Genomic DNA, 16861 nt, shown 5'->3' on the forward strand with positions numbered 1-16861 from the left:
AAACTAGTGCCCGGCAAAGGTGAGTTCATATTCCAAATGGCGGTTTAGTTAAGGGTGCTTCATGTTTAATGATGGGTTAGCACAGAGAAGGGGACAGGAAAAGAAGAGCACTTTGTGTGGCAGTGCGACTGGGAGCGCGCGAGAGAGAGCGAGACCGTGGAAAAGAGGGTGCTGCGTTTTAAGTGGATGAAAAGTGCTCCCTTTTGACTGATGCTGTGAACTGCAGCTTTAGCGCAGCAGCAGGTTCATTCACTCAGCCTGAGCACCGGATGTGGGACACCACTGCGCCCCCTGCATTTGAGAGCAGATGCAGATTAGGAGAAGTGCTTCTGGAATTCAATCCTACACTTTTTGCATTTTAGTGAATGTTAATTCCCATGAAATTAACATCTATTGTATTTATATCTATTAAGTATGTATGTATTTATAAGTATTTATATAAATTATATTGTTGTATATAAAGAAAAAAATTAGTTTACTTGGTACAGAAAATATTAAATCAATTATTTGCTATTTTTTTGTTTATTCAACAAGGGTCGTTTAGTGAACTAAATCTTTTATTTAAATACATATAGGGGCATAGAGGAGAAACAATAATGTACAGTATGTGGAAAATAATGTGTTTTTTTAACTTTAAACCACATAAACACATTTCATTACACCAAATACACAAAATAATGTTCTTTTTAGCAGCATCATATGACCCTGTTACAAATTACATTTTAAATAAGTGCACAATAAAAATGCACAAACTCAGTATAATTGTTCATATTATTTCTCTGTGCATTGGGCCAAGCTCAGTTGTCCGTCTTGAACCTTTTAACTGACCGGTCCATCTTGAGGGGTGTGTCCCGTGAGCAGCTATAAAGAGAGCAGGAGCAGTATACGGCTGTGTTTACATGTTTTACAGCACTCTTTCCCTAATGGTCGGCTTTAACAGAGGGCTTTAAACAAAATGGCCAGTTTACATCAGGGCATGTGAGGAAATCAATGGAGCAAACAGTGTTTGGGTATAAAAATGTGTATTGGAAAAAGGGTTCGTGATGGAGGGGCAATTTTAGCCTTCATAGCAGAAGTACAGTGAATGCTGCATGTTCTTGTTGATTTTCAGGCATTAATGAATTTCTTTTTATCTTATTTTGGTTGATGTTTGGGTCATGTCCTTAAAGACGATGTATGTTTGAAATGTTGACTGTAGTCAACAATTATTTTGGTACTGTAGGGTCATCTATTGCATTCTTGAATATACGAGAGGTTTACACGTCAAGCACAACCTGTATTTCCACGTACGCTATCACATAGCTCTTGCCCATATGCTAAATGTGTATTAATTTCCTCCACACAGGTGTGATTAGCAGCTATGGTCTTTGGATGGATGGCACGCTGGTGCAGAATTCGTCTCTTATGGGTTTCGAGGTCGGTGATCTGTCCCCATGGAGCCTCCACAGCTTCCGTGTGCAGGCCTGCACGGCTCAGGGCTGCGCTCTGGGGCCCCTGGTGAGAGTCCACCACATTTACATTATGTTAATGCCTCCTCTGCGTGTCAGATGGCAGCTCAACATCATAAAGGTGATCGATTCACTCTGTTCAATAAAGCACCTTCTGCTCACGCTTGACATTTGGTATAAATGCCACTCTGGGCTGGTTACTGCTTTGATGGGCCATATTTGGGCATTTTTCCAATATGCGTGCAATATTTAGTCAAATGGCCAGTTCTGCAGACACAGCAAAAGTTGGAGCAAGCAGCGAGAGGTTGAGTGGCTGTGGTGTCGGGCTATGAAGTATCTGATCATTTAGTGGACAGATGTTGGGGAAAATAGTGCAGGCTGAGAATTTTTATTTATTTATTTTTAACTCCTGTGAGTTAAAAAAAAATTAAATTAAAATAATGCCTCTTCGTGCAGTCTCAAATTATGGATTTTAAGTGAGTTTAAGAAATTTCTGTTCAGACAATGTGAATTGCGACTTACAACCTACAATACCATTTAAAAGTTGAGCCAAGATTTTTTTTAAATGTTTTTTAAATGTCTCTTTTGCGCATTAAGGCTGCATTTAGATCAGATGTATAGTAAAACAGTATTATATGGTCACAATCGTAAAATATTACAATTTAAAATAACCTTTTTCTATTTTTTCAGGATTCTTTGATAAATAGAAAGTTTAATAAAAAAAATAATTTACGATTTTTATAACAATGTGAAAGTCTTTGCTGTCATTTTTAATCAATTTAATGTATCTTTGCTGAATAAAATTAATTTAATTTAAAACAACAACAGCAAAAAATGTTACTGACCCCAAACCTTTGAACAGTTTATTCTACTACAGTAATGTAATTTTTAACATAAATTGCAATATTTAACAAAACCAATTTTGCTACAGTTTTTTGTTCTGTTCTTTTTTGTTTTGTTTTGCATGGCCTACTGTAATGTAAGTAGAAAAGCAAAATTATTTCATACAGAGATCAAATTATTAAAATTTGATTGAACAAAGACAAACTATTTTTGGACTAACATGCACTGATAAATAGAAAGTAAATAGGGTCACTTTATAATAATACATTTCATAGATATAATACTTGTACTAAATTTGCCATGTTCGTAATTTATATTGCTATGCTGCTAAATTTCAGGTTCTAGTGTTTATATGTGTGTGTATGACTGGTTATTGCATGTGTATTTATGTGTGAGTGGGTTTAACCGGATTAATTTCGTTCCATCTCATGAGCCATGTTTTGGAATGACAATACAAATTATCGAAATACTTGAATCCTTTAGATTTCATGTTTACTTTAAGTAGAACTAAATGCTTACTTCTAGTTTTAAGCGGACATTATCTTTCTTTCTGTTGTCAGGTGGAAGGCAGGACTTTAGAGATGCCTCCCGCTGGTCACATGACCCTGGATGTCCTCAGCGAGACTCCACATTCAGTGCGAGCCAAGTGGGAGGCCCCAGCTAAACCCAACGGAAACCTGACCTACACAGTCCTCTTCACCGGGCCAGGTAAATCAAACTTAATTGCTCCCTTCACACCTCCACATCCTCCCTCAGTTCCTTCAAGTAAATGCAACATTGCTTCCCTGCATGCTGCCTCTGCTCCTTGTATTGACTTCTACTGTTTTCCCTTTGTTTGTTTACAAACAAAAATGCTGAAAGGTCAGCGAACCTTGGCACACCCTGCTTGCGCGGTAATGGGCTTAAATGAATTTTTGTCGGCCTCCATTTTGCTCAAGCTGGTTGCCGGGTGCTATCGCGGGCCAAAAGGGCTACGGGAGGACACCAGTGCTCATCACGCGCTCTTCTCATCTCATTCTTCACGGGTTGAGAGCGGACAGGTTTGTTTAAAAGCGTAATGGCACCCACAAAAGGAATCTCCCTCTGCTTGCCGCCCTGATCTCTGCTGGAGCTTCCCTTATGCTGTTTAGAGGATAAACGTTTGCCGTAATGAGAGAGTGAGGGGTGCAAACACACATTCTCTATGTGAATCTGTCAAGCTCATGAATCACTTAGGTTCTATAAAGGTACTGAAATGCAGATGCAAATGCTTGTCAAACACATTACAAGTGTGCAGTCACATTGTACAGTACATACTGAACATGCATTCATAATGTCTATGCCATTGGATATATAGCTTTACTGGGGCTGTTATCTAATGGTTAGTGCATATTGAGCTGTGGTGCACATGCAAGTATCGTGAGTTTGAATCCAGCAACATTTTCAAATCAGGTTAAAGTGGCAAAAGGCCATAAATATACATTCATGTTCAAAAGTTTGGGGTCAGCAAGATGTGTGTGTGTGTGTTTAAAATAATTTAATACTGTTTTTCTGTTTACTGTAATACTGTTTGCATTAAATTGATCAAAAGTGTCAGTAAAGACATTTACATATAATTTATTTTTCAAGTAAATTCTGTTCTTTTGAACTTTTTATTCTTTAAATAATCCTGAACAATGAATCATGGTTTCTACAAAATATTAAGCAGAACAACGGTTTTCTACAGATATTAATAAGGAATATTTAGTGAGCATGAAATCTCAGGATATCAGAAAGGATCATGTGACACGAGACGTCACGGGCGGGGTGACGTAGCGACCAGGAAGCATAAAAGCACGTGCGATGAAACCGGCGTCAGCTTTCTGTCATTCAGCAAGCGCTCTGTGTATGTCAGTCTGATATCTGTTTGTGAGTCTTATTTAGTGTTGTCTGTCACGAAATCTCAAGACAAAACCAGACACCTAAGGCGAGGGCAGGCAGCGTTCAGCCTGTGTGTATCCCCACCCGTAAAGTAACGCAGGCAGGGAGGAACACAGTTTGTTTGTTGTCTGCTTGGGACGCCCGCTCTCGGGGTTTCGGAAGCCCGTGCTGCGGTACTTCCCCCCCGGGGAGAGGGTGCGACGCTCGGCCTGTCTTTCTCAGAGGAGATTGATACGGAGGGCGTCAAAGAGCTCGCCAGTTGCACAAGCATCAGTTACACAAGCATATTATGCCTGATATTATAATGAGCCGCATTAATGGGGAGCGGAGTTCGTGCAGTCAGCTCTCGGGGGGCGGATTGTGCTTTTCCCGCTGTTAAGCGCTCCGCTCTCGCCGGGCACGCTCCGAGGAGTGTGTCCGTGCCTGTGATCTTGCGATTGCGGGCTGTGGTTCTTCCCCCTCTGAATGAGAGCTTGCTGATGCGGCCGTCTTTCTCTGAGGAGATTGATGTTGTTTGTGTGACTGAGTGACTCGCGCGCTGCCGAGGCAACGCTTATATTACATCATTCTGTTTTTGATATGAATCTTACTCACCAGACCGTATTTACTCCTCTGGTTGTCTGACTGCATTTAATTCTGAGGAATAAAATGAAGTTTTTATCTGACGATGAGAAGTTAGATATACAGGGGCACTTGGGATAAAATAAATAAATACATTTTCTCGAGTGAGAGCACGAGTTTACCTCTCTTCCTCTGAGGAGGTTGAGGCGGTCAGCAGGGGCTGCTGGGCGGGAGCAGTCCCAACCTACCGTGTTCCAGCCCCTCATTCTGGGGGCCTCACTTCTCGTACTCCGCAGAGTCTAGAGTCAGATTGGCACTCCCAGGTCGAAGGCTTCTAGCGGAAGGCATTACACGGTGCCCGTCTCTCCTCAGTGCCCTCAGGAGATCGGTCTGCCAACCCTGCCGGTGTTCTCGCGAGACTCGGTCTCCGGCGAGCGCTCTCTCAGTTACCGCCATGAAACGTAGCGGTGCTAAGAGGCTCGCGACCTCCACGGAGGGCTCTAGAGCAGCTAGTACGGTCGTCCCCTGCCGGTATTCAGTGGGAAGACACCCTCTTCTTACACATTTCCTCCGCGGTGCGCTGAGGCCGAGGCCTCCGGCCAGAGAAGCTTATGCTAAGTGGTGGATCAGGATGCTATTCCATAGCCTTGAGCCCTCTGATCTCCCCTTCCCTTCGGGGGTCAAGGTTCACTCCTCCAGAAATTGGCCTTCGGGACGGCGGGCCCCGCCTACTTTAGCCATTCCTGGCTCCCTTTTCTCTCGCCTCAGTTGTGCTCTTCCACACTAGGCAGGGATTTGCAAGTCTGGCGGCATGGGCATTCTCGTTCCCGTAGCGTTTCGACGCAGCTCGAGTTCCTGAAGGGGAACGTCTCCAGGTTACGTATGTAACCATGGTTCCCCGAATATATATATATATATATATGTGTGTGTGTGTGTGTGTGTGTGTGTGCATATACATATCCAACTCAACCTTTTTCCTTTATAGCCCCATAGGGCTGGTTTTTATCTATTTTTAAGATTCAATTTGCATTCATAATACTGTCAGTATGTGAGTGAATTGAGTGTAATGCTGAACCCTGTGTCCCCCATTCTTTCTTTCACATATCCTGCTGGTAGGCATCCAAAACTCTATGTATTCCTGGTCAAAGTCCAGCCAGTCTCAGATGAAATGACTGACCTGCACCTCTATGTGTCAGCACTTCTTTTTGTCTGCCAGGCCAATAGAATAGACTGTCTCTCTCCATTAATCAAGAGTTCATCTGTACATCTTACAGATTCTACACATTTAATCCTGCCAACAGACCTGTGTGTGCATGTTTACAGTGTGTGTTTCACTATAGCCTACTTAAATGAATACATTGACATTTTTATACTGCATAATCATCCACTATCAGCAAATTATAACCCATAATGTGCTTGTTTGTAAAAAAAATACAAATACAGAAACAGAGGTTGATTCACAGGCTGCCATATTACTCCGTCAGCATCTAATTAAGCTGAGCTCACCTGATCGTTAATATTTGTGGGAGATCGCTTACAAAGCAATCAGCCGACCGCTTTGATGGACGCAGGCCTTACTGTGTATACACTTCTGCTGCTCGTATGGATAAATAAGAATCAAATTTGTCAGAGATTTGCCGTTCAGCTGTCGTTTTTTTTTTTTTTCTTTGTGTCATTGACTTACATACTGCTGAATATGTAACTTAATACACCAGTTGTTTGCTGTGGATACTCATGGGTTGAAGGTTAATGTATTATTATTATGATGATTATTTCTATTAAATTAAATTTCTTTTAAAATAAAATTTTAATTTAAACTCTTCAGTTTCATTGTGGCTTAGAACTGATTAAGACAATTGTGCTTTTCAATATGATTTTCGATATGATTTTCGATGTTTTTCTTTTTTTAGTCCTTGACTAAAATGTGTTTAGTGTGTTATGAAATTAATAGTTTCAACATTAAGGGAAATTATACTTCATATGGTGGCCATCGTGGTAACATCACTAGGCACCAAATTTTTTTTTTAGGTACTCAATAGGCATACATGTATAGTTCCTATCTGCTTGAATAAGGAAAATTTGAAATTGCCCTATCCGTTTTGATTACATATTTCAAATCATCAAGACATCTGTGGTAACAAAATTTGATTCTTAAAGTCTAGTCATGCTTAAACCTTGCATTTTTCAGAATTTATCCAGCTAATGTGCATTTTAGAGCAAACAAACTCAATCAAAAAGGTGATTGGCTCTTTTAACGGAAAGCCTGGTCTTATATTTACCACCACAGTTTTTTTTTCCAAAATTACTGTATGTACAGTTTATCCCATTTATTTCTCTCCTCCTTATATAGTCTCTGATTAAATGCAAATGCAGCTCTAAATATTTTTTTCTTAATAATCATTAGTAGTAATTATCATTAATAAATTAATGACAAGCAGTAAATTATTAATGCAGTGTTTAATGATCAGGCAAAATTAATTAAACTCTGAGAACAAAATACTGTAAAGAACTTGATTGGTTAATGGCACATAAAGTATGAAGACATTTTCAAACATGCTACTATTTGAGGAAACTGTGTATTATACTTAAATAGGTGACAACTTTGATGGACACAGGCCTTGCTTTGTCTGCTTCTGCTGCTCATATGAATAAGTAACCATTGCCTTCCCCGTTGTTTTCTTTCATTGTATCATTGAGTATACTGCTGAATCTGTAACTTAATATACCAGTGGTTTGCTATGGATCTTCTCAGCTTGCAGGCCAATCTGAGGTAGTGTGCAGCCCAGCCAGACTTAAAAGTAGCTATCTGACAAGCAGGACGAGCAGCTTACGGACTCAAGATTGTAATCTCCTAGTACAAGCAGATGGAAGTGACCTCTCACAAAGGCAGCCACATCCCCCCTCTCATAGAGCAAGAGCTTTGAAGGAAGCTTCTGAGCAGAAAGCAAGATTATGATGTGCAGGGAGATTGATTTGAGAGAGCGAGATCACCGTCAGTGGACTCTTCCAACCAAACTCTTGTTTTCCCTTTGCCGTGCCATGCGTGATTCGTGCGCATTTGTGGTCACTACCTCTGATGAAGATGATAGCTTACGTTCAGTGTGAAGTAATACTTTTATGCTTTTTCTTGGCTTCTTTGATTATATCATTGGCTCCAGAGGGTTCAGCACAGTTTATTTTTGTATTATTGTGGAGTGTGTTATTCGTGAGGGAGGGTTTGTTCGCACCAGGCTAGCAGGGTCAGATCCACAGGCGTCGCACTCTCTCTAGCTCTGTCTTTTGTGCCAGAAGAGAAGTTTAAGCAATTTCTCCCAGTGGATTGCTGGAGAATTTATCGGCGGGTGGCTGGCTATCACAGATTAAGGGAAATGTCGATCAGTAATGACCCCTCTACATGTTAGTATTGCAGTAAAGCCAAGCTTTTATGTCAAAGAAAATCGGAGTGGGGGCTATTACACATGACAGGGGTGATCAAGGGACTGTGGACCGAGGCTAGCATTATTAAATATTGACTACTCCTGTGATTTATGTAGAGCTTCAGGGAAAAAGTGACTTTTTAACTGTTATATATTCTTTAGTCTCCAAACCCTTCCATTTATCTCTTCGTGGAAATAAAGTGTATGTTGGCTGCATATTTCTTACTCCCAGCTGAAAAAGGGGGGAAAAACTCTTGCCCTTAAAAAATGAGATGGATGCTGTTCCGGCAGTTCATTTTATAAACCGCCTAAAGCAGAATAGGTAAATTGGAAGCAATTATAAGATTTAACTAAAAAAAAAAGGCTGAGCTAGTCGTACTGTAGATGACAGAGAATGATTATTTAAGGGCATAGAGCTCAGATAAATTCATTAAGCGTGTTTATTTTTGCTTAAACAGGTCATTTTTACAAGTTCTGGGTGTGTTTTTCTTTTTCCACTTGCACTGCACAGTAATGTAAAACGTCAGCTAAACACTTAAGCAATGGAGGAGAGATGCATTTGTGGGCTTCCAGTTGTTGGGGCACTTCATGCCTATTGATTTCTTTATGACGTTGCATTTCAAGCCCTTTAGCTGGGGAAAGGGTGGAGGTTATGGACTCGGCCTGCACACACGTCTCCCTTCTGTCTCTTCCCAAGATGGTAGAAGTCTATATGGTGAGAGGTGAGAACTTGGGGGAATTAATTCCCTTTTAATTTGCAAGCAGGGCCGTATATCCTGCGGTCGATTGCATTACAGTAAGTGGTGGTGGCTGGGGACTTGGAGGCTTGGCTCTTGACCTCTTGGTTAATGTGCACACACGCAAGGGTCTGACTGAAAGCATTACAGCCAATGAGTGGGAGTGTTGAGATATGTGTTTGAATTTCTGTAATGGTAATGAACTGTAAACTGAAATTATAGTGCCTTATCTTTAGAGCAATGTTTTTGGGTGAATAAACTAATATTTGGTAATATATATTATATATACTAATATATAATAATTAATACTGACTTATAGTTGTGTGTGCAGATTAAGTAGGATAGGCAAAAGATTTTTTTAAAAGTTACACACTTACGGATGTCTCTGTGTCCGTAAGTCTTTTTCAGGTTGTGAATTTGTAATGCAAACACATTTGACTTGGGGAAATTTCCGAATCCTTTTTTTGTGTTTTATTTCGATAATGCTTATTACAGCTAAGTAAGTATGTGAGCATCTCGGTTATTTTTTATGGATTTTCTTTTGTTTCCTGTTTTTAATACAGCGCTTTATAAGGCTTTTACCAGATTGACAATATGCTCACTCACAATTGTTTTGTGCCATTATTTATAAAATTGTATTTCTATTTTAGCCGCTGTGTTGTTTTTTTTCTGTGGATCCAGCTTCCTGTGTGTTGAATCAATGTCTGGGCTGGCAGAGCAATCAATCCCCATTTCTGGATTAAGACCCAGACAGCCAAAGCATGGGCTTCCCTGTGTCAGCAGGGCACTGCAGTTCACACACACACACACACACACAGAGTGCAACAGAGTGTCCAGCATCTTCTCAGTCTAAAAAGGGTCAATGTGTTTAAAAGGTATTTTTTAAGAAAATAAGGTTCCTCCAATTTATAGGATAAGTTTGATCTGTGAACCAAATGAGCATGTATCATGCTGACACCTCGTTAGCGATGAGCCAAGAAAATTGGATTATTTATAAAATTGTATTTCTATTTTAGCCGCTGTGTTGTTTTTTTTCTGTGGATCCAGCTTCCTGTGTGTTGAATCAATGTTTGGGCTGGCAGAGCAATCAATCCCCATTTCTGGATTAAGACCCAGACAGCCAAAGCATGGGCTTCCCTGTGTCAGCAGGGCACTGCAGTTCACACACACACACAGAGTGCAACAGAGTGTCCAGCATCTTCTCAGTCCAAAAAGGGTCAATGTGTTTAAAAGGTATTTTTTAAGAAAATAAGGTTCCTCCAATTTATAGGATAAGTTTGATCTGTGAACCAAATGAGCATGTATCATGCTGACACCTCGTTATCGATGATCCAAGAAAATTGGATCTGTATTTAGGAGCTTATCGGCAAAGTGATAATCATCCAAGTTCCTGAAGATGTCTGCAGGTCAGCGTGGCTCTGATCTTTTGATGGGGCTTTATATGGATGTTAAATTGCATCTCTGTGTGTTTCAGGTCAGAACTTCAGCAGTTTCGAAATGCCGGACACAGAGACGAGAGAGCTGCTCAGCACTGGTAAAGAGGGCCAGTGGGTGTCTATAGGAGGACTGCTGCCATATTCTAATTACACTGTGCTGGTGAAGGCCTGTAACAGTCAGGGCTGTGTGGAGAGCTCTCCCACCAGCGTCTCTCTCCCACCAGGAGGTCAGTACCAAACACAGCTTTCTGTAACAGAACACCATTTACATTTGTTGTACACAGACTAGGTAAATTGACATGTGCCGCACATGAAGATTGTTATCTTGCTATATAGATTTGATCTTAGCTTACCCTCAGAGAATTATTGCAATAACGATTTGTTACAAACACAAATATTTATTTGTTTGTTTTTTATTTATTTATTTATTTTTTACCAGAGACTTTTATCCGTAACAACTCATTGGTTAAATAGGCCTTGGTCCATCCTTCCTTTTACTTAATGGTGTGGGAACTTATTAAGCTGATTTATACAGAGAATGGCTGTTGGGAAGCATGTGACACGCACTGGGTTATATGTGTTTAAGGGAAGGGTAAATTACCATGGAGGAGATAAAAAAAAGACAATTTACTGATTTCTGCCTTCCCAACCCCCCATTGTGTTCAGTGGGAAGGAATGGTTGGAGAAGAGGGGTCAGTGGACCAGTGTTTCTTCAGATGAGGGTGGATATTCAGTGCAAACTGTACATCTTTATAATTCATTTTTGATATGTCCCTTTCTTGTTTCTCTCCTTCTTACTCTCTTACTGCATGTCATAACCAGACGCAACATAACAACAATATATAAATGTCAATTTTATTTAGTCTTTGAAAAATTTCTTGAATAACGCTTATTAAAAATACAATAATTTAGTACGCAGTATTTTCTTACGAAGCATTTTCTTAATATGATTACAATTCAATTTTGAAGAATTAATGTGTGTACTGATAATGTGTTCGGTAAACATTTCTGAACATAAGCCAATGAGAGACAACAATTTACATTAAATATATTTTATTCAATGTCATAAAAATGAATAAAAATACACTTCAAAAGGTAAGGATAAAAAAAACCTTGGATAAAAAAAGGATAAAGTCTAACTTTAATTTGAAATGTTTTTTAAGCAAACACAATGGCTAAATGTCTGAACTGTTTATGTATTTATTATTTCAAAGCTTTCTTATTGCTATTTTAGATCTTTCTATCCCAGCTCTTGATACCACTCTCATACTTGTTTTAGCGGAGGAATCGTTAGACAATCACTTTTATCTCATTTGACTCATATGTAAAAGTAATATGACCAGACCCATTTTCTTTTTCATTTTTTGGCCAGATGACTGTAAATTCCCCAGGACTTATGCATCCACACACACACATCTTTTTTTATCAAAGAGACCGGCGAGACATGTCTTTTGACCTGATAACCACCTTTGATTTGTTTAAACGTTCTGTGACAATTATCATTCTGTCTGTACCTGAAAGGAAGATCATTTTCCTGTAGGGAAAAGAAAATGAAGTTGCTGGGACACGTTTCATGAACAAACATCAGCATTTGAAACCCCAGAGCTCCACCGTTGTCTCATCTCTCACGGAGGTGAACGGAACGCTCATTCCCATAGGAGTGTGTATGGATTGAGGATTGATTCGGGGGGAATGGGACATGGCCTTGCATGTTCTTAGATGATGAAGCTGACCTGTAAACGCCACTCCATGTTAATGCCCAGCCTTTAAATACAGACCAATCGCTCTCCACCAGCGTCTCTCTCCCACCAGGAGGTCAGTACCAAACACAGCTTTCTGTAACAGAACACCATTTACATTTGTTGTACACAGACTAGGTAAATTGACATGTGCCGCACATGAAGATTGTTATCTTGCTATATAGATTTGATCTTAGCTTACCCTCAGAGAATTATTGCAATAACGATTTGTTACAAACACAAATATTTATTTGTTTGTTTTTTATTTATTTATTTATTTTTTACCAGAGACTTTTATCCAAAGTCACTTTTACATTTTGCCATTTAATTCAATATACACATTTCATCAGTTCATGCATTCCCTGGTAATTTTCTAATTAATTAATTATTATGAAAAATTAATAATCTGTTTTTATTTAATGTTTTTTTTATTAATTATTTCATTTATTTGGGGTAAAAGGGGTGCTTGCTTTATTGAATATAGATTGTAAAGATGGACATGGCTAGAAATCCTTAGGAAGAGAAAGCAGAAATTAAATCAGGCCATGTTGCAAGCTAAACTTGAACCTGTGTCATTTGAATAAGCACGGCTTAATGTATCTACAGTATGTGACAAATAGTGCACCATGTCTTTAGAAATGTGGACTTTTTTTAGGTGAAACAAATACAATTATTAGATAATGAAATATGAAATAGGAATAGGTTGAAAGTTATGACATCTAAATGATCCTCAGAAATCTCATAAGGTCAACTGGCTGAAACATCAACATCTGCCAGAAAGCTGACAAGAATATGATTAGCGCAGTTAGTTGTAAATCAATATGCAGTAGCTCACTGAGATTTTGTACACAAACCAAAATGATCCTGAATGGCAATCACCTGATATTGATTTTTTTTCCTTCCAAAACTAATCTTCATAAGTAAAATGTGTATTTTTTTACACATATACAATTTCGAAGCGCTCTATTTCCATAATATTGCCATGTTCTTCATTAACAGACAGCCTGTAAACTTCAGCCCTGGCTCATCATATCTGACGCAGAGCTACAGGCTCTCTGCACTAATGTTTAATCACATGCCTCCACATGGGTGGAGAGCGAGCTGTTTGATCAGGCTGAATCTTCTGGGCCCCGTAACACTGCCTTGTATGGGGCCAGCGGGGAGACATTGGACATCTGCTGGCTGACAGAGAACAATGCCCACTGCTGGTGATCTAAAAACATGCCATTTCCTGTCTATGGCAATGGCAGATAAGAGCGTATGCACACAAGAGTAGCCACTATAAGTTTATTGCCACACTAAGAAGCCACACTTTCCCACTGTTAAATTGTTGTTGATTTTAATTATGACTCTTATGGCTCCAGAATGTTCTTTTTTACGACCTTCTCAGGCAAATGAAAGGTAACAACTCATTGGTTAAATAGGCCTTGGTCCATCCTTCCTTTTACTTAATGGTGTGGGAACTTATTAAGCTGATTTATACAGAGAATGGCTGTTGGGAAGCATGTGACACGCACTGGGTTATATGTGTTTAAGGGAAGGGTAAATTACCATGGAGGAGATAAAAAAAAGACAATTTACTGATTTCTGCCTTCCCAACCCCCCATTGTGTTCAGTGGGAAGGAATGGTTGGAGAAGAGGGGTCAGTGGACCAGTGTTTCTTCAGATGAGGGTGGATATTCAGTGCAAACTGTACATCTTTATAATTCATTTTTGATATGTCCCTTTCTTGTTTCTCTCCTTCTTACTCTCTTACTGCATGTCATAACCAGACGCAACATAACAACAATATATAAATGTCAATTTTATTTAGTCTTTGAAAAATTTCTTGAATAACGCTTATTAAAAATACAATAATTTAGTACGCAGTATTTTCTTACGAAGCATTTTCTTAATATGATTACAATTCAATTTTGAAGAATTAATGTGTGTACTGATAATGTGTTCAGTAAACATTTCTGAACATAAGCCAATGAGAGACAACAATTTACATTAAATATATTTTATTCAATGTCATAAAAATGAATAAAAATACACTTCAAAAGGTAAGGATAAAAAAAACCTTGGATAAAAAAAGGATAAAGTCTAACTTTAATTTGAAATGTTTTTTAAGCAAACACAATGGCTAAATGTCTGAACTGTTTATGTATTTATTATTTCAAAGCTTTCTTATTGCTATTTTAGATCTTTCTATCCCAGCTCTTGATACCACTCTCATACTTGTTTTAGCGGAGGAATCGTTAGACAATCACTTTTATCTCATTTGACTCATATGTAAAAGTAATATGACCAGACCCATTTTCTTTTTCATTTTTTGGCCAGATGACTGTAAATTCCCCAGGACTTATGCATCCACACACACACATCTTTTTTTATCAAAGAGACCGGCGAGACATGTCTTTTGACCTGATAACCACCTTTGATTTGTTTAAACGTTCTGTGACAATTATCATTCTGTCTGTACCTGAAAGGAAGATCATTTTCCTGTAGGGAAAAGAAAATGAAGTTGCTGGGACACGTTTCATGAACAAACATCAGCATTTGAAACCCCAGAGCTCCACCGTTGTCTCATCTCTCACGGAGGTGAACGGAACGCTCATTCCCATAGGAGTGTGTATGGATTGAGGATTGATTCGGGGGGAATGGGACATGGCCTTGCATGTTCTTAGATGATGAAGCTGACCTGTAAACGCCACTCCATGTTAATGCCCAGCCTTTAAATACAGACCAATCGCTCTCCTATGGCCCTTTTAAAAAACAGCAGCACACCCAAGTTAAAGTTCTGCGAAATTGTTCAAGTTCAACACAAAGACACAAGAAGTATAAATTTTAAATACCACACGTTTCCCTCTACTTCTTTCAGTAGATCTTTTGGTTTGTCTTAGCTGAACTGAAGACTTGTCTCAAACTGTCCTTGTTATATCAAAGAACAGACGGAGTAAAAGGCTTAGGATACAGACGAAACATAAAAGTGCATAGTTTAAAATGATTAGTGACACTTTTGATATACCTGAGGAAGGAGGGAGGTGAAACAAAGGAAGCTTCATACTGACTGTTTGATGAAATAAGGCTGTGAGGAATTAACTCTTTTGTAAATGGGGTGTCTTACTCTCGTTAGCCTCTCCTTTTCACTGTCTCTCTCTATTTTTCTCTCTCTCTACAAACTTTAGGGAAGAAATCAAATGCTTTGAACATATTGTTCATTCCGCAGTGTGCAGAACATGCAGGTTAACGCCTGTGTTTTTGGTACAGTATTTTTGTTATTTTTGTTTTGTTTTTTTTCTAAATTTTTTTCTATGCTCACCCAAAAATAAGTAATAGTACGTAACCATGGCAGCTGGAAAAACATTTCAGAATTTCTTCTGCAACTCTTGTGCTTTTTGTTCATTTATACACTTATTTACAGTACCAGTGTAATTTTTTTTAAACAGTTGCTGGCCTGTTAAATTAGTCATTGTTAATTAAATGTCATATATTTATGATACTCATTTTATAATAAGTAGGTTAATGTGGATAACTTTATAATATATATTTGCCATTCAAAAGTATGTAGACTTTAAGATTATTATTTTTTTAAATAAGTCTGGGTAACACTTCAGAATAGGGAACACATATTCCCTATTAATTAAGAGTTTTCCCTTAATAAACTCGTAATTTGCTGCTTATTGATAGTAACATTTACATTTAGTCATCTAGCAGACGCTTTTATCCAAAGCGACTTACAAATGAGGACAAAAGAACCAATCAAAACCAAAAAAAGGGCAATAATACGTAAGTGCTGTGACAAGTCTCGGTTTGCCGCAGTACATATATATATGTATACATATATACATATATATATACAGTGGGTACGGAAAGTATTCAGACCCCCTTAAATTTTTCACTCATACGGGAACGCTAGTGTTAGAGGATCTTTTTTTATATAAAAAAAAACAAAACAAGTCAAAAGAATAGAGAATGCTAGTGTCAAAAACTTTTTTTTTTTTAAAGAAGACAAGTTGTAAAAATAGAAATAGAATAGAGAGTGCAAGTGTTAGAGGGGCAAGGTTTTTTTTCTTAGAATTAGAATAGAGAGTGCTAGATTTAGAGGGTCAAATGAAGATGGAAGAGATGTGTTTTTAGCCGTTTCTTGAATATGTAAACAAACAGCCTGTAATGGTAAAAATCCACCCACTCCTTTTTTTTTTAATAATCCCCATAAATCAGAAGCAGTATCTGAAAATACGCTGTTTCTGATTTCCCCTGATTCCTGATAAGCCCCGCCAATGACTGGTGACGATCTGCCCTATTCGTATTGACCCCGCCCTGATTGAACACATAGTCCGCCATGTTTATATCGTCGCTATAGCGCCTATTTATGCTAAATATTGTCTGTGCCACATAAACATTACAAATTTTGTTTTTGGATGTACAACTGTGAGTCTCCAAAGACTCTCGGCATCTGAGCCACGGAGAACAATCACTGTCTGCATATTTCATAAATAATTTTTGACATTTTGTGTGAGGTTCTCCGGTTTTGTTGTTGATGGACTATCTGTAAAGGCTCCGCCCTCTTCTGGAAAGAGGGTGGAAACAGCAGCTCATTTGAATTTAAAGGGGTCATATGATGCGATTTCAATTTTTCCTTTCTCTTTGGAGTGTTACAAGCTCTTGGTGCATAAAGAAGATCTGTAACGTTGCAAAGACTAAAGTCTCAAATCCAAAGAGATATTCTTTATAAAAGTTAAGAGTCAGCCACACCTACCTAAAACGGCTCGTTCGAACACGCCCCCACATACCTAC

General features: G+C 38.7%; 1 protein-coding gene across 1 annotated transcript in view; it reads left to right on the forward strand.

Moving 5' to 3' along the window:
* LOC107733123 (Usher syndrome 2A (autosomal recessive, mild)) overlaps positions 1-16861 on the forward strand; it is a 209374-nt gene that overhangs the window by 98849 nt on the left and 93664 nt on the right. Inside the window, 3 exon segments of the mRNA XM_016544622.1 lie at positions 1346-1497; positions 2852-2999; positions 10379-10567. Of these exon segments, the coding sequence (XP_016400108.1) occupies positions 1346-1497; positions 2852-2999; positions 10379-10567 (489 nt within the window).

The sequence above is a fragment of the Sinocyclocheilus rhinocerous genome, unplaced genomic scaffold (assembly GCF_001515625.1).
Source record: "Sinocyclocheilus rhinocerous isolate Xijiao unplaced genomic scaffold, SAMN03320098_v1.1 scaffold8, whole genome shotgun sequence".
Classification (NCBI taxonomy): Eukaryota; Metazoa; Chordata; class Actinopteri; order Cypriniformes; family Cyprinidae; genus Sinocyclocheilus; species Sinocyclocheilus rhinocerous.